At 44.7% G+C, this 24,678-nt stretch overlaps 1 protein-coding gene across 4 annotated transcripts; it reads left to right on the top strand.

Annotated features, from left to right (window-relative positions):
• The first annotated feature begins 10,259 nt into the window (after positions 1-10,259).
• Positions 10,260-24,137, top strand: Ankrd66 (ankyrin repeat domain 66). Of its 4 annotated transcripts, XR_006638466.1 has the most exons (5): positions 10,260-10,424; positions 12,232-12,460; positions 16,953-17,197; positions 23,218-23,271; positions 24,096-24,137. XR_006638466.1 is itself a non-coding variant. In XM_045155666.1 (4 exons), the coding sequence occupies exons 1-3, from the start codon at positions 10,262-10,264 to the stop codon at positions 17,182-17,184; spliced, it is 624 nt and encodes a 207-aa protein (XP_045011601.1). In that variant the 5' UTR covers positions 10,260-10,261; the 3' UTR covers positions 17,185-17,197; positions 19,179-19,263. The 4 variants fall into 4 exon arrangements, 3 of the variants coding, with proteins under 3 accessions (XP_045011601.1, XP_045011602.1, XP_012803069.2); XM_045155666.1 differs by lacking the exons at positions 23,218-23,271; positions 24,096-24,137 and adding an exon at positions 19,179-19,263; XM_045155667.1 differs by lacking the exons at positions 23,218-23,271; positions 24,096-24,137 and adding an exon at positions 17,535-17,570.
• Positions 24,138-24,678: the final 541 nt, after the last annotated feature.

Below are 24,678 nucleotides of genomic sequence, written 5' to 3'. Positions count from 1 at the left end.
ACTCTTGGCTTCAAAGAAACCCCAAGGAACTCTCCTTCTCGTGGTTCTCAGCCCCTGGCCAGCCCATAAATTGTCAAGAAATTAGATATCAGGCCTTTTACCAGGGGAAGGAAGCAGGCAATGATGTGCCAGAGGGGACGGGCCCAGACACAAGCCAGCAACTTCCTACCGGCTCCCCTTAGCAGCAGCTCGTCTGCTCCTCATGGCGAGGACCCCTGTCCTTGAACCCTTGCACCGTTCAACAGAGACAGGTTCTCAGCAAGTATCTGTTCAGTGAAATCAATTTGCACTGCAACTGTTGTTAAGCTTTGACAAGGCAATGAAGCACTGAGCTCTTGGAGGGTCGCTCACAAGCATCGGTTCTGGCCGATGCCAGACACTCATTAAATGCCACTCTTGGACATGGTTGTTCTCTGCCTTCTAGAGCTACGCTTTGCTCCCTGGGCTTCTGTGAGGCTGTGTGCTCCCTGGCAGTCGTTCCTTGTTAACTCTTCTTTAATATTTTATTTACTTCTTTGCAAGCAGAGAGAGAAAGATACAGGAAGAGAGAGAGAGAGAGAGAGAGAGAGAGGATGTATGGGCTTGCCAGAGCCTCCAACCTCTGCAAACAAACTCCAGATTCCTGGGCCACTTTGTGCACGTGGCTTATGTGGGTACTGTGGAATTGAACCTAGGTTGCTAGGATTTGCAGGCAAGTGCCTTAGCCACTGAGCAATCTCTCCGGCCCCCTTCTTTGCTAATTCTAACCCTCCCACTGTTACTAAAAGAGAGAGGATGAAGGGCGGGGCCACAGAGCTGAACATGGCCCTGTACAGCCATTATCCTGAGATTGTCTTGTATATTGCTACACCTTCAACTATCACTCATGTCCTAGTGATTTCCAAATCTGTACCTCTAGTGTCACAAAACTGTGGACTCCTGCTTGATATTTGGATGTCTTACATGTTACTCCAATCTATATCTAAACAGAACACTTGCCGGGCGTGGTGGCGCACGCCTTTAATCCCAGCACTCGGGAGGCAGAGGTAGGAGGATCGCTGTGAGTTCGAGGCTACCCTGAGACTACAGAGTGAGTTCCAGGTCAGCCTGAGCTAGAGAGAGACCCTACCTCGAAACAAACAAACAAACAAACAAATGGAACACTTACTTTTACTCCATTTCTATTGCCCATGGTTGGCCCCACTCTTGTCATTTCTACAGATGTCATCAAATAGCAAGAGTTGCCCTTGATCCTTCTCTTCCCCCTCACTACTCCATTGCCAATTTTTGTCACTAATCCTCTAAGATCACTCTAATTTCATTCGCTTCTTTTTCCATCTCCACTACCATTATTTACAAACTCACTATGCTTTCTTATTTATTTATTTTAAATATTTTTATTTATTTGTAAGCAGAGAGAGAGAGAGAAAAAAAAAAAACAGAGACAGAGCAAGAGAATAGAGACAATGACCTTGCCAAGGCCTCCAGCCACTGCAAACAAATTCCAGATCCATGAGCCACTTTGTACATCTGGCTTACGTGGATACTGGGGAATCAAGCCCAGGTTGTTAGGCTTTGCAGGAAAAGTCCCTTTAACCCCTGAGCCATCTTTTCAGCCCTCAACATACTTTCTTATTTGGACTTTCACACAGGCCTCTTAGTGGTCTCTCTGCTTTCAATCTTATTTCCTTTCAGTCCATTCCCCACACAGAAGCCAAAGGAACCCTTGAATAAATTTTAAGTTGTACCACGTTGGCAGTTACCTTCCCATCGCGGGGACAAAAACACCCAAACAGAAGCAGCTTACAGGAGGAAAAGGGTTTATTTTGTTGCTGTGACAAAATACCTGAGAAAAGATGGTAGCAAGGTTGCTTGAGGCCACGCTTTGGAGTTTTCCATCTACAGGCAGCTGCTTCGTTGTTAGGAACCGGTGGGAAGGTCCGTCATGGCGAGTGGCTATAAGGAGGTCGTGGTGGAGCAGAGCTGCTCACCTAAGAGTGAGCATAAGGAGGATGACTAGCTGAGATAGGCTTTCAAAGGCACATACACATTAGCCCGCTTCCCCCATATCCACACATAGCAGTGCGCTGCCAGACGTCTGAGTCTCCCTCATTCTTGTTACTATGGTTTGAATGTCCCCAATAGACTCAGGTATTTTTAATAAACAGCTTGTCTACAGCTGCCTGGCTGGAAGAGGCGTCACTGGGAGCAAATAGGATTTCTAGCCCAGAGTCTGCGGCGCTCTTGAGCTCGGCCTGGGCCCCTACTGTCACTGCCTGGTTTTGCTCTCGTTTGTTTGTGGTGCTAGTGATGTTTTTTGTCTCTCTCTGCCTGGATCTGGGGCAGAGGGTCAGCTTCTTCTGCCATCCATGGGGCTTTCCTTGGATCTGTAAACCTGAAATAAATCCCTTCCTCCCACAAACTATGTCTGTTTGGAAGTTCATCCCAGCAGCATGGAGCTGACGACACCTCCAGTCAAGCTGAAAGCCAAGATTAATCACATTACTACCGCAGGCTGCGTCTGCAAACCTCCTCTGTTCTCTGCCTTTGCAAGTGGTTCGTTCAGGACACGGAAGCTGTAAGTTCACATGTAGGAATTTCTTTTTTTCTTGCATATTTTCTACCTTGTTTTCTGGACTATAAACTCAAAGAAGCCAGGACAAGGTATGTCTTGTTCTCTACAGGGTTCAGTACAGCAGATGTACAAAGTGGTTCATGTATCTGGAATTTGTTTGCTGTGGCTGGAGGCCTTGGCAAGGCCATTGTCTCCATTCTCTCCCTCTGTCTGTTCTCTTTCTCTGTGCTTACAAATAAATTATATATATTTATATATATATGTGTGTGTATGTGCTTATATATGTATGTTTATACACATATACAGTGCAAAAATAATTATAGCCAGGCATGGTGATGCACGCCTTTAATCCCAGCACTTGGGAGGCAGAGGTAGGAGGATCGCCATGAGTTTGAGGCCACCCTGAGACTCCACAGTGAACTCCAGGTCAGCCTGAGCTAGAGTGAGACCCTCCCTTGAAAAACCAATATATATGTGTGTGTGTGTGTATATATATATATATATATATATATATAATATATTTATGTATATGTGAAGCAAAATATGGAGACAAATGAAAGGAGGGAAAGAGACAGGAAAAAAAGTAGAAGAAAAGGAAGCAAAGAAAAAAAGAAGGAGTGAGGAAAGAAGGAAAGGTTGGAAGCGGAATTACTGAGGGAGGGAGAGAGTGGGAGAGGAGGGAAGGGATGTATGGGTAAAAAAGATGTCTTAGAACATACTCCTCCCAGATGTTGGCAGTGCTTGCTTAGAGCCAAAGGGTATGTATGGGGCAGAGGCAAGGAAAAGGCATGTAGAGATGAGGTGGTTTGTTCAAGTACCCACTATGTCAGGCATTCTAGAACTTATTTCAGCTAATTCTATTGAGGTAGCCCCAAGGAAAGAAACTTGTGAAATTTTCCTCTGGCTGGGAGCTGGAGAGATGGCTCAGTGGCTAAGGGGCTTGCCTGCAAAGTCTAAGGACCTGCTTGATCTCCCAGTACCCACATAAAAGCGAGATGCACAAGGTGGTGCATGCATCTGGAGTTAGCTTGTAGTGGCTAAAGGCTCTGGCATGCCCATTCTCTCTCTCTCTCTATCCCTCTTAAATAAGTAAAATAACTTTTAGAAAAATTCTCTGGTGAGAAATGAAATAGCTCAAGATTCACAGCTGGTTCTCCATGTGAGAGGCTCACATTGTCCCCACCACACTTCTGGGGTCAGATAGTTCCCACTTCCCAGGAGGTTACTAAACAGTAGTTGACCTCCCTCACAGTCTGTGGGCTGTGACATTCTTGCTACTCTTTTTTTTTTTTTTTTTTTTTTTTTTTTTGAGGTAGGGTCTCACTCTAGCTCAGGCTGACCCGGAATTCACTATGTAGTCTCAGGGTGGCCTTGAATTCATGGCAATCCTCCTACCTCTGCCTCCCAACCATGCCTGACTTAACTTTTAATTTCTTTTTAATCAAATGTTCTTTGGAAGAAAATGTTGGGCACTGCTACATTTGAAGTGAAGTAAAAAGATGGACCCACTGAAGAGTTAGGGTGGCAAGCAGAGAGGCAGCCAGACAGCCCAGGCAGCCAAGGTTGATGGGCAAGTTTTCCTGGAGGGGAGGGGTCAGTTTCTATGGTGTGAGCACAACACTCCAGCCTGCTGAGGCGACCGCAGCACCGAGCTTCTGGGGAAAAGACAGTAAGTTTCTATCCTAGCCCTCTCTTGTCTATGATGGTAGTTATAGTTAATTCTTACTTTTAAGACGCCGTGTTACCATTATATTTAAATGGAGATATGTCTACCAGAGAGAATTCAGGTGTGCTTAATGGAATTCACAAAGATTCGTGCAAAGGAAAAAGAGAAGCTTGCTAATTTCCCGCAAAGAATAGGTGCATGAGATAAATATATACCTCACAGTGTGGCATTGTGATGTGACAGCGGGGACGAGTGGCGTGTGACAGTGAAGCCTTATAAGAATAGCATGGGGGCTGGAGAGATGGCTTAGCGGTTAAGCGTTTGCCTGTGAAGCCTAAGGACCCCGGTTCGAGGCTCGGTTCCCCAGGTCCCACGTTAGCCAGATGCACAAAGGGGCACACGTGTCTGGAGTTCATTTGCAGTGGCTGGAAGCCCTGGCATGCCCATTCTCTCTCTCTCTCTCTCTCTCTCTCTCTCTCTCTCTCTCTGCCTCTTTCTCTCTGTCACTCTCAGATAAATAAATAAAAATCAACAAAAAAAATTAAAAAAAAAAGAATAGCATGGATCACTTACAGTGTGATGTCACAGTAGGACACTGTTATGCCACAGAGCAGAATGTTGATGTTACAGTGGGGCACTGTGATGCATGTGAAGTTGGGACACTGGGATGTGACTGAGGGCCATTATGATACTACTTTGGAGTTTTGTGAAATCTCAATGGGCATTGCATGAAGTTTATTTATTTCAGAAGGCCTCCAACTAGCATTTCTTTTTAAAAAAAAATTACTTACTTATTTGCAATCACAGAGAGAAGAGAGAGAGAGAGAAAGAGAGAGGCAGAATGGGCATGCCAGGCCCTCTAGCCACTGCAAATGAACTACAGATGAATTTGCCCCTGTGCATCTGGCTTATGTGGGCCCTGGAGAATCAAACCTGGGTCCTTTGGCTTTGCAGGCAAACTCCTTAACCACTAAGCCATCTCTCCAACCCCAGCTAACAACTCTTCATTTAAAGAATAGCTTTAGGGATGGAGAGATGGCTTAGTGGTTAAGGCACTTGCCTGAAAAGCCTAAGGACCCAGGTTCAGTTCTCCTGGTCCCACGTAAGCCAGATGTGCACGGTGGTGCACATGTGTCTAGAGTTTGTTTGCAGTAGCTAGAGGCCCTGGTATGTCCATTCTCTTTCTCTCCCTCTCATCTCTCTCTCTCTCCCTTTCCCTCTCTCTGTCTCTAGTAAATAAATTAAAAAAACAAAATAGCTTTATTCAGCTACAGTCAGCATGCCATAAAATTGAATCCATTTGGAGTGTACAATTCTGTGGTTTTTAGTACTTTAGATTTATGAAATGATTATTGCCACAAACTAATTTGAAAACATCCCATCAGCTCAACAAGAAACCCTGTGCTTCATAAGCAGTCATTTCTACATTTCCTCTCATCCTGGCCCTAAGCAACTAGCAGTCTCCCCTTGGCCTCTATAACTTTACCTGTCCTGGCCACGTCGCACAGATGGAAGGACAGCAAGTGCGCTTCCTGAGTCTGCCTTTGTTCACATATGATGTTTCAAGTGGCATTCAGGCACCAGGTACTACTGCGTCATTCATATTTTCTTGTTTCAGTTTTTCAAGGTCGGGTCTCACTCTGGCCCAGTCTGACCTGGAATTCACTATGGAGTCTCAGGGTGACCTCGAACTCACAATGATCCTCCAACCTCTGCCTCCCAAGAGCTGGGATTAAAGGTGTGCGCCACCACACTTGGCCTTCATTCTTATTTTTATTGCCAAATAACATTTCATTTAATGGATATTTAACATGTTCATTATCCGCTCATTGGCTAACATTAGGGTTATGCACGCATTTTAAAATAGATACACGTTTCATCATGTCGGGTATATCCCTCATTGGAAGGGTCATGCTTTTTAATCTTAGGAGTGGGAATGCCGCAGCGGTCATGATGGTGGGAGTAGGAAAACAATAAAGATGTCTTAGTTACACAGAATTAGCAAGCCTAGCTATAAATCTTTATGCTTAGGAGCCATTGATTTTGTTGTGTGTGTGATGTGCATGTATATGTATGTATGTGTATATGTAGGTATTATGAACAACATCACAGCATGAGGGTAGTGGTGTGCATACATGTATATGCATGTGCATGTGGAAGCCGGATGTGAACTCTAGATATCTTCCTCAATCACTCTCTTCCTTATGATTTGTTGTTGTTGTTGTTGTTTGTGTTTCCTTGGGTTTTATTTTTTTCATTTCTATTTTTTTTTCTTTTAAATGTTGTAACAGTTAAGTGCTCAACACCAAATAAAACTTTTTAAAAAATTATTTATTTATTTATTTGAGAGTGACAGACACAGAGAGAAAGACAGATAGAGGGAGAGAGAGAGAATGGGCGCGCCAGGGCTTCCAGCCTCTGCAAACGAACTCCAGACGCGTGCGCCCCCTTGTGCACCTGGCTAATGTGGGTCCTGGGGAACCGAGCCTCGAACCGGGGTCCTTAGGCTTCACAGGCAAGCGCTTAACTGCTAAGCCATCTCTCCAGCCCTCATTCCTATTTTTTAAATGTTTTTTATTTTTATTTATTTATTTGCAAGCAGAGAGAGAGAGAATAGAAACAGAGAGAGAATGGGCATGCCAGGGCCTGTAGCCACAGCAAATGAACTCCAGACATATGTGCCCCTTGTGTAGCTGGCCTACGTGAGTCCTGGGGAATCAAAACTGAGTCCTTTGGCTTCACAGGCAAATGCCTTAACTGCTGAGGCATTCCTCCAGCTTTAACTTCTATTTTTACTTTTTAAATAGAGACACAGAGAGGGAGAGTGCCAGGGCCTCTAACCACTGCAAATGAACTCCAGATGCATGTGCCACCATGTGCATCTTGCTTACATGGGACCTGGAGAATCGAACCTGGATCCTTTGGCTTCACAGGCATGTGCCTTAACCACGAAGCAATATCTCCAGCCTGTTTTTTTTTTTTTTTTTTTTGAGGTAGGGTCTCACTGTCAGGAAGGTTGAGCTATAACTCACTCTATAGTCCCAGGCTAGCCTCAAACTCACAATGATCCTCCTGCCCCTGCCTCTGGAATTAAAGACATGTGCCACCACACCTGGCTGATACCACCTTGTTTTCTAAGATAGGGTCTCACTGAACCTGGAGCTCACTTATTCACCTATACTAGTTAGCCAGTGGACCCTGAGGATCCCTTACTTCCCCACTGTTAGCATTATAGGCACGCCCACCACACCCTGCTGTTACATGGGTACTGGGGATCCGAACTCAGCTCCTCATGCTTCTGTAGCAGCACATTACCAACTGAGCCTGTCCTCCACCCTCTCGTTTGCTTTGGAACAAGTATTATATGTGTGTGTATATGTATGTATGTGTATATATATATGCGCCACAGATAAAAATACAAGGCTATAAACTTATAAAGTACTCAAAGAAAAGAATGCAAGAGTAAACCCTGGTGAGGTAGAGCTCCAACTTCATCTTTTGCATGTGAATATCTAGTCATCTCAGTACTGTTTCTTCTTTTTTTCCACTGGATTCCCCAGCATGCTTCCTGCAATCAGGAAGTATGAGGCCTCTAACTGTATTCTTTTTAAGGTTATTTTGACTATCCTGGGCTTTTTTTTTGTTAACATTTCCATATAATTTTTTTTTTTTTTTAAGGATCAGTTTTTACATTCCTCTGGAAATAAATTTTGTTGCCCAATGAAAACTTCTGGTGTTGCGACTCCACCACAGGAAGTTGTACAATCTTACTGTGAACTCAGATGAGGAACACATGGGCCACTGAAAGTGGAACCCTGCTTAAAGCTTGTATAGAATACAAGTGAAAAGACCCTTAGATCCTGACTGCGAAAATGGTTTTGTGTTTAATAACAACTTAAGATTAGAAACACGAATACTTTTATCAATTTGTCATTATCAAGTCATCTGGTATAAGGGACTTTTTAAAAATTTTTTATTTATTTGAGAGTGACAGACAGAGAGAGAAAGAGGCAGAGAGAGGAGAGAGAGAGAGAGAATGAGTGCGCCAGGGCCTCCAGCCACTGCAAACGAACTCCAGATGCATGTGCCACCTTGTGCATCTGGCTAATGTGGATCCTGGGGAATTGAGCCTCGAACCAGAGTCCTTAAGCTTCATAGGCAAGCGCTTAAGCCCTAAGTCATCTCTCCAGCCCAAGGGACTTTTGTTAAATCACTTTTTCTTTTTCATTGCTTGCATGTGTATGTGTGACACACACACACACACACACACACACACACACACACACACATATGCATGTTCATAGGAATGTGGGCCCGGGTGTATGTGCAGGTGCATTTACATGTGTGGAGGAGGCCAGAGGTCAATGTCAAATGTCTTCTGCTATTCCTCTTGACCTTATCTTTTGAGACAAAGCCTCTCACTGACTCTAGAACACACTGGTTTGACTAAACTAGCCAGGCATCAAGCCCTAAGGATCCTCCTGTGTCCACCTCCCTAGCAGTGGAATTCCAGCATGCACCCCCATGCCCAGCATTTTATATGGGTGCTAGGTTTTCAAACTCAGGTCCTCATCCTGGCATAATAAACACTTCACCCACCGAGCCTTCTCCCAGTCACTATGAAGTCAAATGTTAGCAGGAAAGTTCAGTTGGCACTCTCTTCGTGGCTACCCAGCATAGCATGTGCAGAACATCTGATTCTAAGCCCATGCCAGAGACTATGATCCTTTGGGGCCAAGGTCCAAGCATCTTTGTTTGAAATATTCCCCTGGTGATACCATGAGGCTCCTCTGTTGAGAAGAAGCACAACCACCTCCCTGCTGTGTCCTGCTGAGCTCCCAACTTGTTCCCTCCCATCGGTCCCCTGCTTCCTATCTAGAGAGATGCTGTACTCGACGGTAGGTGAATGAGCCACAGCTCCTGTGGGAGCTTGTGACAAACACACAATCTCAGGCCTCATCTGAGACTTACTGAACAAAAATCTCCAGTGAAATAAGATCCTGATAGAGGGGCTGCAGAGATGGCTTAGAGGTTAAGGCACTTGCCTGCAAAGCCTAAGGACCCAGGTTCGATTTCCCAGTACTCATATAAGCCAGATGCACAGGGTGGTATGTGTGATGTGTCTAGAGTTCATTTGCAGTGGCTGGAGGCCCTGACACTCCATTTCTCTCTATCTGGTTCTCTCTCTCTCTCTCTCTCTAATTAGTAAATATATAAAATGTTTTTTTTTAATTTTTTAAAATTTATTTATTTGAGAGCAACAGACACAGAGAGAAAGACAGATAGAGGGAGAGAGAGAAAATGGGCGCGTCAGGGCTTCCAACCTCTGCAAACGAACTCCAGACGCGTGCACCCCCTTGTGCATCTGGCTAACGTGGGACCTGGGGAACTGAGCCTCAAACTGGGGTCCTTAGGCTTCACAGGCAAGCGCTTAACCGCTAAGCCATCTCTCCAGCCCATAAAATGTTTTTTTTTTTAAAAAAAAAAAAAAACCTAAAATAGGGATGGAGATGGCTTAGTGATTAAGGCATTTACCTGAAAAGCCAATGGACCCCAATTCGAGTCTCCAGGACCCACATAAGCCAGGTGCACCAGGGAGCACATGCATCTGGAGTTCATTTGCAGTGGCTGGAGGCCCTGATGTGCCCATTCTATCTTTCTCTCTGCCTCTTCCTCTCTCTGTCTCTCAAATAAACACATAAATAAAATATATTTTTTTAAAAAAAAAGCTGATAGAGTGTTAAGCAATGAAAACAGCACCAGGAGATGACGTGAGGCCAGGCTGTAGAGCAGAAGTCGGTGATTTTAGACACAGTCTAGTGTGTATAGAGGATGCCATCAACAGTGCTGAGGTAGGGGACCAAGGTTTCTGGAATCCACACACCCACTCAGTGGAGTACACACTCATGAAGGAACTCTAGATGCAAGTCTGTGAGTCAGGGAAGAGAGCCACCGACCCAGGAATCTAGAGAGCAGTTTGCTGGGAATAAAACTGTTGGATGGCATTTGTGAAGGGGCATCTCTCACCCACAGCCTCGCTCATGGAGTTGGCTAAAACCTCGGACATGACAAAACTCCACCAGGCTGTGGCCGCCGGGGACTACAACCTGGTGCAGAGGATTCTGAAGAAGGGTCTTTGTGATCCAAACCACAAGGATGCGGACTGGAATGACAGGACCCCGCTTCACTGGGCTGCAATCAAAGGTGGGTGGGCAATTGTTCCTCAGTAGACCTATCCCTTGGGGTACCCCACCCATAAAGGCAGCAGGCTAGACTGTGAGAGAAAGGAACGGAGAGCTCCCCACTGCCAGATGGAACATTTCCATTCTGATGTCACCTCATCAAGACAGTAATTTGGGGGTCCCTTGCCAATACTCCAGTATGCCAATGCACCAACAAATTTAGGGTACCACCAATTCTTGCCTTATAAATTTGAAGAATTAAAATCCACAGACCACTGCACACCCATGAACTTGCACACACAAATCCTTACTATATACATACACGCCCCAAAGCTGGGATTACAAACGCTTGCCACCACACCTGCCATTCTTGCAAGCGTACTGGGGATTGAATTCAGATCTTCACGCTTGCAAGGCAAGTGCCTTACCAACTGAGCTCTTTCCCTACTCTGGCTAGGCTATAATTTGTGTAGAAGGTCTCAGTCCCTCGTGCCTGGGACTTCAAGCATCCTCCTCGGGGAGTCGGTGAGGTGAGTGGCCACATCCCTATTCAATAAATGATGAAATGAAACCCCAGACCTTGGTGTCTCATCCAAACCATCACAAGTTAGTCCAAACTCACACCTGTCTAATTAGAAAGCCTCCCATGCTGTGTTAGCTATAATGTAAGTGGGTTTTAAAACATGCTGTTACATTAGTATTGAGGCTCTAGAAGGATGGATGCTTGCCAGTGCTCACATGGAAGATATCTAGATAGGAACTTGGAGCAATGGTAGGGGAGTGGACTGCACTGGAAGGAACAGGGAAATGTTTGGAGGGCGCAGGTCTCTAGTGGGAACCAGGTGTATGAAGTGAAAGCAGGGCATTGTCTCTCCGCTAATAAGAAAGAATGGGATAGGGGCTGGAGAGATGGCTTGGTGGTTAAATCACTTGCCTGCAAAGCCTAAGGACCCTAGTTTGATTTTCTAGTACCCGCATAAGCCAGACGCCCAAGGTGGCGCATGCATCTGGAATTTGTTTGCGGCGGGTAGAGGCCCTGGTACACCCCATTCTCTCTATATCTCTGCCTCTTTCTTTTACTCTCTTAAATAAATAAATTAATTAAGTCAAATTTAAAAAATAGGGGGAAAGAGACTGAGAAAGACACTTTATGTCCATCTCTGGCCTCCATAGATGAACACACATGAACCTGCACACACAAATCCTTACTATATACATACATGTTCAGTAATAAGGTATTAAAAACAAAAGACAGGGCTGGAGAGATGGCTTAGCGGTTAGGCGCTTGCCTGTGAAGCCTAAGAACTCCGGTTCGAGGCTCGGTTCCCCAGGTCCCACGTTAGCCAGATGCACAAGGGGGCGCACGCGTCTGGAGTTCGTTTGCAGAGGCTGGAAGCCCTGGCGCGCCCATTCTCTCTCTCTCCTCTATCTGTCTTTCTCTCTCTGTCTGTCGCTCTCAAATAAATAAATAAATAATTTAAAAAAAATAAAAAAAAAGAACTTTAAAAAAAAAAACAAAAGACAGAAAAAGAAAAAGCATCTGAGAGGGTGATTGGAGCAAGACTTCCCGCCAAGGTGGCTGATTCATAACCATGCTCTAACTCCCCGAGGGTGAAATCAGGCAAGAATTGCGGGGTCCCAGTAGTAGGAGGTCCTAGCGGGACCTCCCCTGGGTGGGAGCGGGGGGTGCACTAGGCTGTAACCACACTGGAGCGACCCTCAAAGGCAAACTTTCTTCCTTCACTTGTGTGGTCCAAGGCCAGCCCTGGTCCCAGACGCTGGGGACGGTTTGCTCTTAACTTCTCCTGTTTCCTTTGGGAATATCTAAGGGCAAGTGGAGGTGGTGCATCTCCTCGTGGAGTACGGAGCCAGACCCTGCCTGGTAACGGACGTGGGCTGGACCCCGGCGCACTTTGCAGCAGAAGCGGGCCATCTGAGCGTCCTGAGAGCCCTCCACGCGCTGCACGCGGCCATCGACGCCCCGGACTTCTTCGGAGACACCCCCAAGAGGATGGCGCTCATCTACGGCCAGACAGCCTGCGCCGCCTTCCTGGACGAGTAAGTCTCGTGTCTGCCCCGCTTTTGAAGGGACAAGGAAATGAGAGCCTGTAATCAAAGTCCTTGCCAATTCACAGATCTCAGGTAGACGAAAATGAAACACAGAGCCAGCCAGCTGACGACGACTGTCTTAATGTTTTAAAATTTTTATTAACTTGGGCTGGAGAGATGGCTTAGCGGTTAAGGCATTTGCCTGCAAAGCCAAAGGATCCCGGTTTGATTCTCCAGGACCCACGTAAGCCAGATGCACAAGGGGCACATGCATCTGAAGTTCGTTTTCAGTGGCTAGAGGCCCTGGAGGGCCCATTCTCTCTCTCTCTCTCTCTCTCACTCTCTCTCTCTCTTTGTCACTCTCTGTTTCTTTCTCTCTCAATTAAATAAATAGAAAATATTTTTTAAAAATTATTAATTTATTTATTTGAGAGAGAGAGGCAGATAGAGAGAGAGAATGGGCATGCCAGAGCCTCTAGCCATTGTAAACGAACTCAAGATTCATGCGCTACCTTGCAAATCTCTGCCTTTAAGTGGGTTCTGGGGAATCGAACCTGGATCCTTTGGCTTTACAGACAAGGACCTTAACATTTAAGCCATCTTTCTAGCCCTGTCTTAATTTTTTTAACTGAGTTATTTTTATGTTTTTCATTGAAATGACCATTTCAGGATAAAAATTGCATTGATCTATTACTTTAGGTTATAGAAAAATGATTTCCTTCCTTCCTTATTTTCTTTTCTATTTTTTTTTTTTAAGATAGGATCTCACTATGTAGCCCTAACTCGCCTCCAACTCATGATTCTTCTGACTAGGTGTGCTCCAACAGGCCTTTTATTTTTTCAAAAGATAAATCTCTCCTTCCATCCTTCCTTCCCTTCATTCTTCCACCTCTCCATTCCCTTCCCTCTCTCCCTCTTTCTTTCTGCCTTCTCTCTCCCAACGGCCCTTCCCTTCCCTTGCTTTCCCTTTCCCTCCCCTCCCCTTCTCTTTCTTTCTTTCTTTCTTTCTTTCTTTCTTTCTTTCTTTCTTTCTTTCTTTCTTTCTTCCTCTCTTTCTCCCTCTCTCTCTCTGCTTCTTTCTTTCTTCTTTCTTTCTGACAGGGTCAGAAAGAAACCTCCAAGTAGTCCAAGATAACCTCAAACTCACGCTTCCTGAATGCTGGGATTCTAGGCATGTTCTGCCACACCGAGTCTACAAACTTTTGCAAACGGAAATCTCATGATCCATTCCTTTGTTTCTTTTCTGAGACAGGGTCTTTGGTAGGCCAGGCTGATCTTACACTCGCTGTGTAGCTGTGGCTGGTCTTGGCCACTTGATCCTCCTGCCTCCACCTCCTGAAAGCTACGATCAGTGTGTGAGCCACCATGCCTTCTGTCTCAGGATTTATTCTTACATGCCTTTAGAATGCTGGGATTTCTGAGGGGCCTATCCTTGGCTATCTTCTACTGACTTTCTCTGAATAGTCTCAACTCCTTGCTAGTGACCAGTGGGTCACCAGGATGCACATGATATGGGGCCAAGCGTAACTGAAACAGAGGAGCAATGTTCTCCTCCACTCCCATCGTAGGAGAGGGCTGTTATCAGGAAGAACAGGCAGGCAGTGTTGAGCAGATAAAAACAACAAATGTCAACCACACCACATCGCGTGTGAGTCACTTCTGTGTATCATTTCCCACTAAGAACTTCCCTTCTGATCACAACAGATCTAGAAAGATTGTCTAGACCTGCAAAGAAAACTCAGACCCTCCAGGTGGAGGAGGGAGAAAAGTCTGTTGAACTGGAGTGTAGCCATAGAGCTGGCAGTGCCCGCAGGTGGTGTGGACAAGTGTAGAGTTGGAGAAGAGGAAGGGGGAGGACCATGGCATGAACAGCCTGGCATAGATAAGTGGAGCATTCACTGCGAGGAGATATTCAAACCCAGTGGGTGGGTGACTGATCCCATGGGCTGGGCAAGCAGCCAAGCGTGAACTCCTCTCAGGACTGACAAGCTGCAACAGATGTCAGCCAAGTTGCTCAGGCAGTGGTGCTGGGCAGGTGGTATTAGAAGCTTCCAGAATCTAGGCAAGGGAGGCATTGGGAGGTTTCTTTTCTTTGTTTTTCCTCTCTTTTTCTTTTTGGTTGTTCAAGGTAGGGTCTCATTGTAGCCCAGGCTGATATGAAATTCACTCTGCAGTCTCAGGCTGGCCTCGAACTCACAACATCCTCCTACTTCTGCCTCCCAAGTGCCGGGATGAAAGGTGTGTGCCACCACACCCAGCTAAGAGGTTTCTTAACAGCTTCTGTTAAGGTGGGCTGCTGGACTAGAATGAGACCTACTACACGCATGCCATTGGGTGAAGCTCTTTTGTTTTGTGTTGTTTTGAGTTTTTAAGACAGAGTCTCACTCTATAGCCTAGGTTGACCTTGAACTCGCGGCAAGCTTCCTGTCTCAAGCCCCCTAAATTCGTGCCTGGTTGAGCTAGACTCTGCAGAGGGTATAAAAATTAATTGGATACAAATCTGGACATCAACAAGTTACGTGAGCTGGCACACGCCTTTAATCCCAGGACTTGGGAGGCTGAGGTAGGAGGATCTCTGTGAGTTGGAGGCCAGCCTGAGACTACATAGTGAATTTCAGGCCAGCCTATGCTAGAGAGACCCTACCTCAAAAAAACCAAACGAAGACAAAAAAAAAAAAAAGAGGGCTGGAGAGATGGCTTAGCGGTTAAGCGCTTGCCTGTGAAGCCTAAGGACCCCGGCTCGAGGCTCGATTCCCCAGGTCCCACGTTAGCCAGATGCACAAGGGGGCGCACGCGTCTGGAGTTCGTTTGCAGTGGCTGGAAGCCCTGGCGCGCCCATTCTCTCTCTCTCCCTCTATCTGTCTTTCTCTCTGTGTCTGTCGCTCTCAAATAAATAAATAAATAAATAAATAAAAATAAAAAAAAAAGAAAAAGAAAAAAGAAAGAAGTTACGAGAAAAAAAATGACATGCATTTATAAGTAACTAACATAAGATAGCAAGTGTCAAGGAAGGGAAGGAATGCTATGTGATCTGAAGACAGATGTCACTTTCTGCTTTGAGACGGGAGACGAGGAGGGAAAAGAATGGGCATTCAAGGGCCCTTAGCCACTGCAAACAAACTCAGATGCATGAGCCACTTTGTGTATCTGGCTTTACATGAGTACTAGGAAATCAAACCTGGGTATTTAGGCTTTGTGGGCAAGTGCCTTAACTGCTGGACCATCTCTCTAGCCCTCAACTCAATTTTTCTAGAGTAGTTTGTTCACCTGAAAGATGGGTTGTCTTGTCTTGTTGACTGCCCTTCCCACTTGTATTCTTCTCACATTGGCTGCATGCTTTCTCCTGTGAAGTGGCTTTTGCGCATGTCTGTAAGAAGTCATATATTTGATTCACCTCTGGACTCACACACAGAACGACATATGAGTGCATCCCATAGTTCATGTGTGCAAGATAGACTATTCACCTACATCCTATCCATCCATAGCTACCTAGACAACTCATCTGGTATATGTATTTACATAGACAATGCATGCAATAATGTATTTTATTTACTTATATGTTATTTATATCTTATTCATCACTAAGATTTATCATTTATATTATGCTAACATATTATGTACAATCATGTACTTTATTATTTTACCCATCATTTTCATTTATTTGTACAAGTCATCTACATATACAATACATGTGGTTTTTATTTTCTTCCTTATGTTTCTGTGTCTAAAATGTTTTGTTTGGCTTTTGCCTTTTGAGACAAGGTCTTACTCTGTGTAGCCCAGACTGACCTACTCACTCTGTGGACCAGGTTGGCCTTGAACCCACTGCCATTCTCCTGCCTCAGTGTCCTAAGTGTCTGGGATTATAGGCTTATGCCCCTGTGTCTGGCCACACTTTAAAATTTCAGATGAAAAGCATGAATTGCTTTTGCAGTTAGAGAAGATGCAAATCAAAGGAAACAAAACAGAGCTTCTCAGTGACATGCAGGTTGTTGTCTAATTGTAAGCACCTTGAGAGTGAGCACCCTGGGGCTCGAGAGATGTCTCAGTGGCTAACGTGCTTGCTTGCAAAGCCTGATGGCCCAGGTTGAATTCCCCAGAACCCACATAAAGCCAGATGCACAAAATGGTGCACGTGTCTGGAGTTTGATGGCAATGGAAGTAGGCCATGGCACGCCTATGCTCATCCTCTCTCTCTCTCTCTCTCTTTTGCTATTTATCCCTTCTTGCAAATAAATAAATACACATATTTTGAAGTGTGAGCAGACTTGTATTGAAGCTCTGGATTAACATCACACTCAGGCCATATCACTTTTCTCCATCTGCCCATAGTGTCTTTGGGGCCTCCCGAAGTGTGGCTTTGGACATGTGTGACCTTGGTCTCTTCCTCCTTGGCTGGACACCACGTTGCCTGCCAGTGTGTGCAGAGCTGGGAGAGGGAGGGAGGCCGTTGTCAAAGGCTGGACACCCTGCTGGGGTTCACAAGCTTCTCTCTTCCTAGGGCAGAGCCTGAATGCAGGGACCGCCGCCAAAAGGGACTGCTCCTGGATGAGAGAGACCCAGACTGGGACTTGAAGAAAAGAGAGATGGAGCTGGCCCTCCCTTCCCCAGATAAAAAAGCCAGCAAGAGGAATGAGCAAAGCCAAACCTGTCCCAAGGCTCAGCCAAACCAAGGAGGCGTGGCGAACGTGAGAAAACAAGAGAAGCTCAGGAAGCAAGCCTGGAGACTTTGATGGAGCCGGACAGGTGGTTCAGACTCCTGCTCATCCACGTGCCTTTACTCAGACTTACCCAGGCCTCTACACAAGGTCATGCAGTCTGAAATTCCTGAAGGGGGCTGGAGGGATGGCTTAGCTCTTAAGGTGCTTGCCTGCAAAGCCAAAGGACCCAGGTTCAATTCCCCGGGACCCACTTAAGACAGATGTGCAAGGTAGCGCATGCATCTGGAGTTCGTTTGCAGTGGCTGGAGGCCCTGGCGCACCCATTATCTCTGTCTCTCTCTGATTCTCTCTCTCTTGCTCGCTCACTCTCTCTCAAATAAATAAAGATTTAAAAAATTTACTGAAGGATGCTCTCTCTACAGGAGCTGTGGCTGGCTTCTTGCTGAAACTAGCTGCCCACAGCAATGACCATGAGTCATTGGATTTTATCATGAGTGACTTCCACTGTTGGCATTTCCTGATCAACACACATGATCCTCCTCTCCCCACAACACACATGATTATAGAATGTCACAGCTCAATCCCCCAATATATAACCACTCTAATCTATGAAAAATATTATTTTTTGCCATAGGGACTAAGCAAAAAGGTGAGCGAACGTTATCTCTTAGCTTCCAGCTATTTTTTCCTTCTTCTTTGGAAGTGGGAGCTTACAGTCCCAACGCAGACCCATGAGCACTGTAACCTAGGAGTGGCAGCCTGGCCAGTGAAGTAAGGCAGCGAGAAACGCCGAGAAACCCTGTCAAGAACCAAGTCCATCCCACAGAACTAACGAGACAATGCGAAATGATGGACTATGCAACTGTGGCCTCGGTTTTACTTTGTGCATTTTCAAAATTTTAAATATAGATAATATATTTCCAAGAAAAAATATAGCACCTGAATTGAGATATATAATACACACTGGATTTTGAAGAGAGTACGAAAAATTACTAAGTGTCACATTAATAGTACATAATGCTGACCTTGGTATATGCATGTATGTATGAATGTTCTTCTGTGTGTGTGTGTGTGTGTGTGTGTGTGTGTGTGTGTGTGTAGGCCATGCAACTTCAAGTGTCGTAAGTGCCATTCCTCAGGTGGTCCAACTTTTGAGACAGAGTCTCTCATTGGCCTGAAACTTGCAGCTAAGTGGCATAGACTGGGTGGCCAGTGAGCCTCACAGATCCACTTGTCTCCACCTCTGCAATGCTGGGGTTACAGATTTCAACTTTCAAATGCACTGCACCTTGCCAGCCTTTACAAGGGCTCTGGGGATCAAATTAGGGTCCTCATAGTTTTGAGACAAATATATTATTGACCTATTTTACCAGCACTATCTCATGAGTACTATTTAATATTGATTTCTTGAAATGATAGTTTAGATGTTTTATTGCTAAATAAAATATGTCATGAAAATTTATTTCATCACTTTCCTAGTAATTTTTATAATAAATGAGTACTAGAATGCTTTAAAATATGTAGGTGCTTTGTGTTTTATTTGTATTGGTACTGCTCAAGAATTCAGACATTTAAAGCCTCTGATAGGAGACTACACTGGTATATTTATATTAATAGTCTTTTCCATGTCCTAAAGTTCTTAATTTCTCTACCCCTAAAATCAATGTCTTTAGCTACTGCGTGTCTTCATCATACATTGTTTTAAAAATTTATTGATTGATTGATTGATTTGGGAGAGAGAGAGAATGGGCATGCCAGGGCCTCTAGGCACTGCAAATGAACTCCAGTCACATGTGCCACCTTGCACATGTAGCTTACCTGGTGGGGGGAATGGAACCTGGATCCTTAGACTTTGCGGGCAACTGCCTTAAGGACTAAGCCATCTCTTCCATACTGTTATACTTATTTTCAATTAATTTTTTGTTAATACAGGCTATTTTTGTTTTGAATTTTCTAAACCCAAAAAAGTGCTTCAATATTTTATGTGACAGCAGGGTCTATAGAACATACCTTTTCTAGAGTTTATCTGCCCACGAGTCCCAACCTCCCTCTTCTATGCCCTGCAGGTCACAGGGTGCTTCCTGCTTGCCCTGCCTGTCCTGGTCCCCATCCCCACGTGTCTCCCATTGGACTAAGATTGCTCAGGAGAGGTGGACCCGGGGCAGAAAGCACCAGAAAACACGCAGAGCGGTTCTACAAGCAAGCTGAAGCCATGTAGAGTCATTCTACAGAGGAAGAGAGCTGAGGCCAAAGATCGAGATAGATGCTAAAAGACAGATGAAATCGACAGACAGACAGAGAGATGAATCAACAAGTTTTAAGTTCCCAGTTCTGGTTTCCTCTCAAAAACCAGCGGAATGCTATTTTCATAGCCAAACTTCCTCTTTGTTTATATAAAAGATATAAAATTGATGTTTTTCCTCACAACTGGTCTCTTTCTCTTATTTGTCTAATGTTTTAACATCATGGGATCAGGCATCAAGCAGCTTCGGGCTGTAGCCTACTCGGTAAACTTAGCAAATGGTCTTTCCTGGGTGTCCTGTGATGTGAGATGTGGTTGTGAGGGGGAGTGCTGGGATGAACCCCCTAACTGGTCTATGAACTGGCTGCTCTACAACTTCACACGTAGGCTCAGATTCCCCCTGAGACTCTCAAAGGTTCCCAGGGATACTTCTCTGGATGGGTCAAGTGAGACATTTCATTTTCTTTGGGTTTTTGTACATTTTAAATTTCTTTCTTTTTTTTATTCAAAATGATTGTTGGCTTATTTTATTTTTTTGAGAGAGATAGAAGGAGTGAGAGTGAGAGACAGAGACAATGGGCATGCCAGGGCCTCTAGCTATTGCAAATGAACACCAGATGCATGTACCACCTTGTGCATCTGGCTTATATGTGTCTTGGAGTATTGAACCTGAGTCCTTTGTCTTTGCAGGCAAGTGCCTTAACTGCTAAGCCATCTATCCAGGGCTCCCTTTTCATTTTTATTCATTTATTTGCAAGGAGGAAGGGGGAGAGAAAGAGAGAAAAAGAGAGATAGAGAGAGAGAGGAAGGCTGCATCAGGGCCTCTTGCTGCTGCAAACAAACCCCAGATGCATGTGCCACTTCGTGCACCTGGTTTTATTTAGGTACTGGGGAACTGAACCTGGGCTGTCAGGCTTTACAAGCAAGCATCTTTAACTGCTGAACCAGCTCTTTAGATCTTCACCCTATTCTTTGAGACAAGGCCTTTCACTGAACCTAAAGCTCATCAGTTCAGCTGGGCTGGCTAGGCAGAAAGTCCCAGGGATTCCCTGCCTCTGTCTCTTCAGTGCTGGGATTACAGATGGATGCTACTGAGCCCAGTGTTATTTTTCTTAGCAACTTTTAAATCTAATTTAAATTTTTTATTAACAACTTCCATGATTATTTAAAATACCCCATGTTAATGCCCTCTGTCCCCCTTTGAAACTCCATTCTCCATCATACCCCTCCCCATCTCAATCAGTCTCTCTTTTACTTTTGATGTCATGATCTTTTCCTCCTCTTATGATGGTCTTATGCAGGTAGTGTCAGGTACCGTGAGGTCATGGAGATCCAGGACATTTTGTGTCTGGAGGGAGCATGTTGTAAGGAGTCCTGCCCTTCCTTTGGCTCTTACATTCCTTCTGCCACCTCTTCCGCATTAGACCATGAGCCTTGGAAGGTGTGGTAGAGATGTTGCAGTACTGAGCACTGAGGTAATTTCTTTCCATCACCATGATACCTTCTGAGTTGTCCCATCTGAAAAGAGAAGATTCTCTACCAAAAGTGAGAGTAGCATTAATATAAGGGTATGAACATTAACATTACTGGGCAGTTTGATAAGCATAGTATATACATTTAGCCAGACAACAGCAGACGTTACACCCCTAGGGCTCATGACTACCCCTGTTTTAAGTTTTCAGTATCAGGGATGTATTCCCTCCCATGGAGCAGGCCTCCAGTCCAATTAGAGGGCAGTTGGTTTCCTCCATAACAAACATGCCACTATTGCACCCATTGGCTCATTTGGCCTGGCTGGCCAAATATAAGGCTTGCGGTGTCCACTGTTGAGTATCTTCACTGGTGATTTCTCTTTCTCCCATTGAACTGCATGCAGAATGGCTTCTTCCAGCTTTCTGTCAGCTGGTCTACATGGAGGAGGTTATCAGCTCCGTTCCAGCAGGATTTCTCAGTGGTCTTGCAGCCCAAGTATGTGTAGTCTTCAGCAATAGGGTCTTACCATCTATTCCTGGTGGGAAACCAAGGGCCTTGGCAATGGCCTATAATGTTTTGGGGGCATCAGGGACCTCCCTGGCCAACAACTCATTGGAAGATATCCCATTCCTGGCACTGAAAATTTTATAGCAACAATCTATGGCTCCTGAGTGATCCATTGTCCAAAAGAAGTAGGATTACATATGATTTATTTATATCTTAGATTTTAATTAGCTGTCCCTCCACCTTTCCTTTACTCAGTCTTCCCCAGACGTCATTTTGGGCCTTTTCACCCCCATTAATCTATTCTTCTACTTACATATATACAATACCATCCTATTAAATATCCCCTCCCTTCCTTTTTCTTCCCTTTATATCTCTTTTCTAGCTTACTGGCCTCTGCTACTGAGTTTTTTTCCTTCAAATTTCAAAGAAGAAAACTTTTAACTTTTTGAGACAGGGTCTCACTCTGTAGCCCAGGCTGGCCCAGAACTGACTATGTATCTCAAGTTGGACTCAGACTTATGACAATCACATATGTGAACCACCACATCAGTCTGCTTTCTATTAGATAATATTTGTATTTTAATTTTAAATATTTATATTTATTTGACAGCAAGAGAGAAAGAGGCAGATAAAGAGAGAGAGAGAGAGAGAGAGAGAGAAGAAATGGATGTGCCAGGACCTCCAGCTATTGCAAACCAACTCCAGGTGCATACTCCACCTTGTATATCTGGCTTACATGGGTCCTGGGAATTGGACTGGCATGTCGCACCTTCACTCTGGTTGATACTTTTCACACCAGTAGACCATTTCCCTGGGGCCTGTTGGGATTTGCAGCCGTTGTTGGGTTTAGTACTTGAACAACTATCTGTTTTCTCCAACCCTCTCAGACAGAGAGGAAGTATCTGTTCATATATGAAGTTGAATTTGGGCTGGAGAGATGGCTTAGTGGTTAAGCACTTGCCTGTGAAGCTTAAGGATCCCAATTCGAGGCTCCATTCCCCAGGACCCACGTAAGCCAGATATACAAGGTGGCACATGCATCTGGAGTTCGTTTGCAGTGGCTAGAGGCCCTGGCATAACCATTCTCTCCCTCTCTCTCTCTCTCTCTCTCTCTCCACCTCTTTCTCTCTCTCAAATCAATAAATAAAAATAAACAAAAATAAAAGGGGAGATTTCTGTATGTTGTGGAAAGGACAGTGTCATGGTTTGAACTAGATGTCCCCATAAGTTCATGTATTCTGTATGTCAGCTATCAAGCTAATGGCAATTTGGGTACTGGAGTGTCCTCAACAGTATGTGTTGTTGGGGGCAGGCTTAGGGGTATTATGCCCAGCTTTCCCTTGCCAGTCTTTGGCACGCTCTCAGGTTGCTGTTGTCCACCTGATGTTGGTCAGGAGGTGATGTCCACTCTCTGCTCATGTCACGCATTCTCCTGCCATCATGGGGTTTCCCCTTGAGCCTGTAAGGCAAAATAAGCCCTTTCCTCCCACGAGCTGGTCTTGGTTGGGTACTTTTTGCCAGCAAGGAGAAGATGACTACATCAGACAGTGGAAGAGCAGAGAGGGCTGTGGTTCTGGGACGGAATCCCTTATGTGCAAACGAAGAAGGCAGACTCAATCTCTAAGATCCCATCCAATGCTGATACTATGTGCATCTGGGATTGACAGCCGAACTGAGAACCGAAGGGGAAACGGCAGGTTGTCCCCATAAATGCACACCAGACACCCATCCTAGACTAGTCTTCTCGATTCGCTAACTTAAGATCTTTAGGGAGCCTTGAACTCACTAAGGAAACAACAAGCCATGTTTTTTGTTGTCTCTAGGGAAGAGCTACAGAAAGCAAAAATCTTCCTTTCCTCTCCCCTTCTCCCTTTCTTGTGCAGATCACCAAATATTTACAAAGCCACGCTGCGCCTCCTTGCTTTGAGACTCAACGCGTGAGTAGGACCTGAGTAGCTTATGTCGTTCTGAACGCATTTTACTTAACTTGCCCCAGAAGGATCATCATAAATATTCACCAAGGGAAAATGAAGCAAATTGCAATTAAAATATTGGCATGGCTTGAACTGCATGTCCCACAGTTCCTACTGGGGAATGGAAGCCAGGCCTTCAGGCTTTGCAAGCAAGTGCCTTAAGCACTGAGCCATCTCTCCAGCCCCACAGTTCCTACTAGGGAATGGAAGCCAGGCCTTCAGGCTTTGCAAGCAAGTGCCTTAAGCACTGAATCATCTCTCCAGCCCCACAAATCTTACTGGGGAATGGAAGCCAGGTCTTCGGGTTTTACAAGCAAGTGCCTTAAGCACTGAGCCATCTCTCCAGCCCCACAGTTCCTATGTGGAACCCCTAATTTTCAGTTCCTCAGGATGTGGAATCAGAGTCTCTGCAGTAACTCATTAAGATGAGAGCATTCTGGAATAAAGTGGACCACCTAATCTAACAGAACACACATAGAAGAAAGAGGTCAGGAAGAGATACAAGAACATGGCCCCATACGAGCCAAGGAGAGAAGTCCAGGAGAGATCAGCTGTCCCCTTGCAGCCTGTGTTGATTATTTTTCTCATTATAACAAAATGCTTGAGAAAAGCAACAAAGGAAAGAAGGGTTCATTTTGGTCCACAGTTTGAGGGACACAGCCATCATGGTGGGGAAGGCATGGTGGCAGGAGAAAGAGGTGGCTGGTCACATTGTTCCCACAGTTCAGAAACACAGAGGAATGAATGCGGTACTCAGATGGCCTCCTCCATTTTCTTTTTTCTTTCAGTTTGGGAACACAGCACATGAGATGGTGCCTCCCACATTCCAGGTGAGTCTTCCTTCCTCTGTTAAGCTTCTCCAAAAACATCGTCACAGATAGGCTGATACAGGTTAGGGACAAGGTAACCTTTTTTGGGAAATATATATATGTATATATGTAAATCATTTTTATTTATTTATTAGAGACAGAGGGATATATACATTTATATATTTATATTTATATACTTTTATATAAATATTTATATTTATTATAATATAATAAATATAAAATAATAATATTTATTATATATATTTATATTTATATATTATATTATAATATAATAATATAAATAATAATTTATTATATATATATTTATTTTTTAAATATATATTTATATATATTTATATAAATCATTTTTATTTATTTATTTATTAGAGACAGAGGGATGGAGGGAGAGAGAGACAAAGAAAGAATGGGTACAACAGGGCCTCCAACCACTGCAAACTCCAGATGCAGGCACCATGATGTGCATGTGGCTAATGTGGGACCTGGAGAATCAAACCTGGGTCCTTAGGCTTCCCAGGCAAGTGCCTTAATGGCTAAACCATCT

The sequence above is a fragment of the Jaculus jaculus genome, chromosome 8 (genome assembly GCF_020740685.1).
Source record: "Jaculus jaculus isolate mJacJac1 chromosome 8, mJacJac1.mat.Y.cur, whole genome shotgun sequence".
Classification (NCBI taxonomy): Eukaryota; Metazoa; Chordata; class Mammalia; order Rodentia; family Dipodidae; genus Jaculus; species Jaculus jaculus.
The sequence above is the reverse complement of the archived record's forward strand: the minus strand, read 5'-3'. Positions and strand labels throughout refer to the sequence as shown.

Bases quoted from the DNA above. Each gene is read 5' to 3' on its own strand.
- Ankrd66 (XM_045155666.1), top strand. From the start codon at position 10,262: ATGGAGTTGGCTAAAACCTCGGACATGACAAAACTCCACCAGGCTGTG. The intron at 10,425-12,231 runs GTGGGTGGGCAA...GGAATATCTAAG, and splicing joins TCACTGGGCTGCAATCAAAG to GGCAAGTGGAGGTGGTGCAT. The intron at 12,461-16,952 runs GTAAGTCTCGTG...CTCTCTTCCTAG, and splicing joins TGCGCCGCCTTCCTGGACGA to GGCAGAGCCTGAATGCAGGG.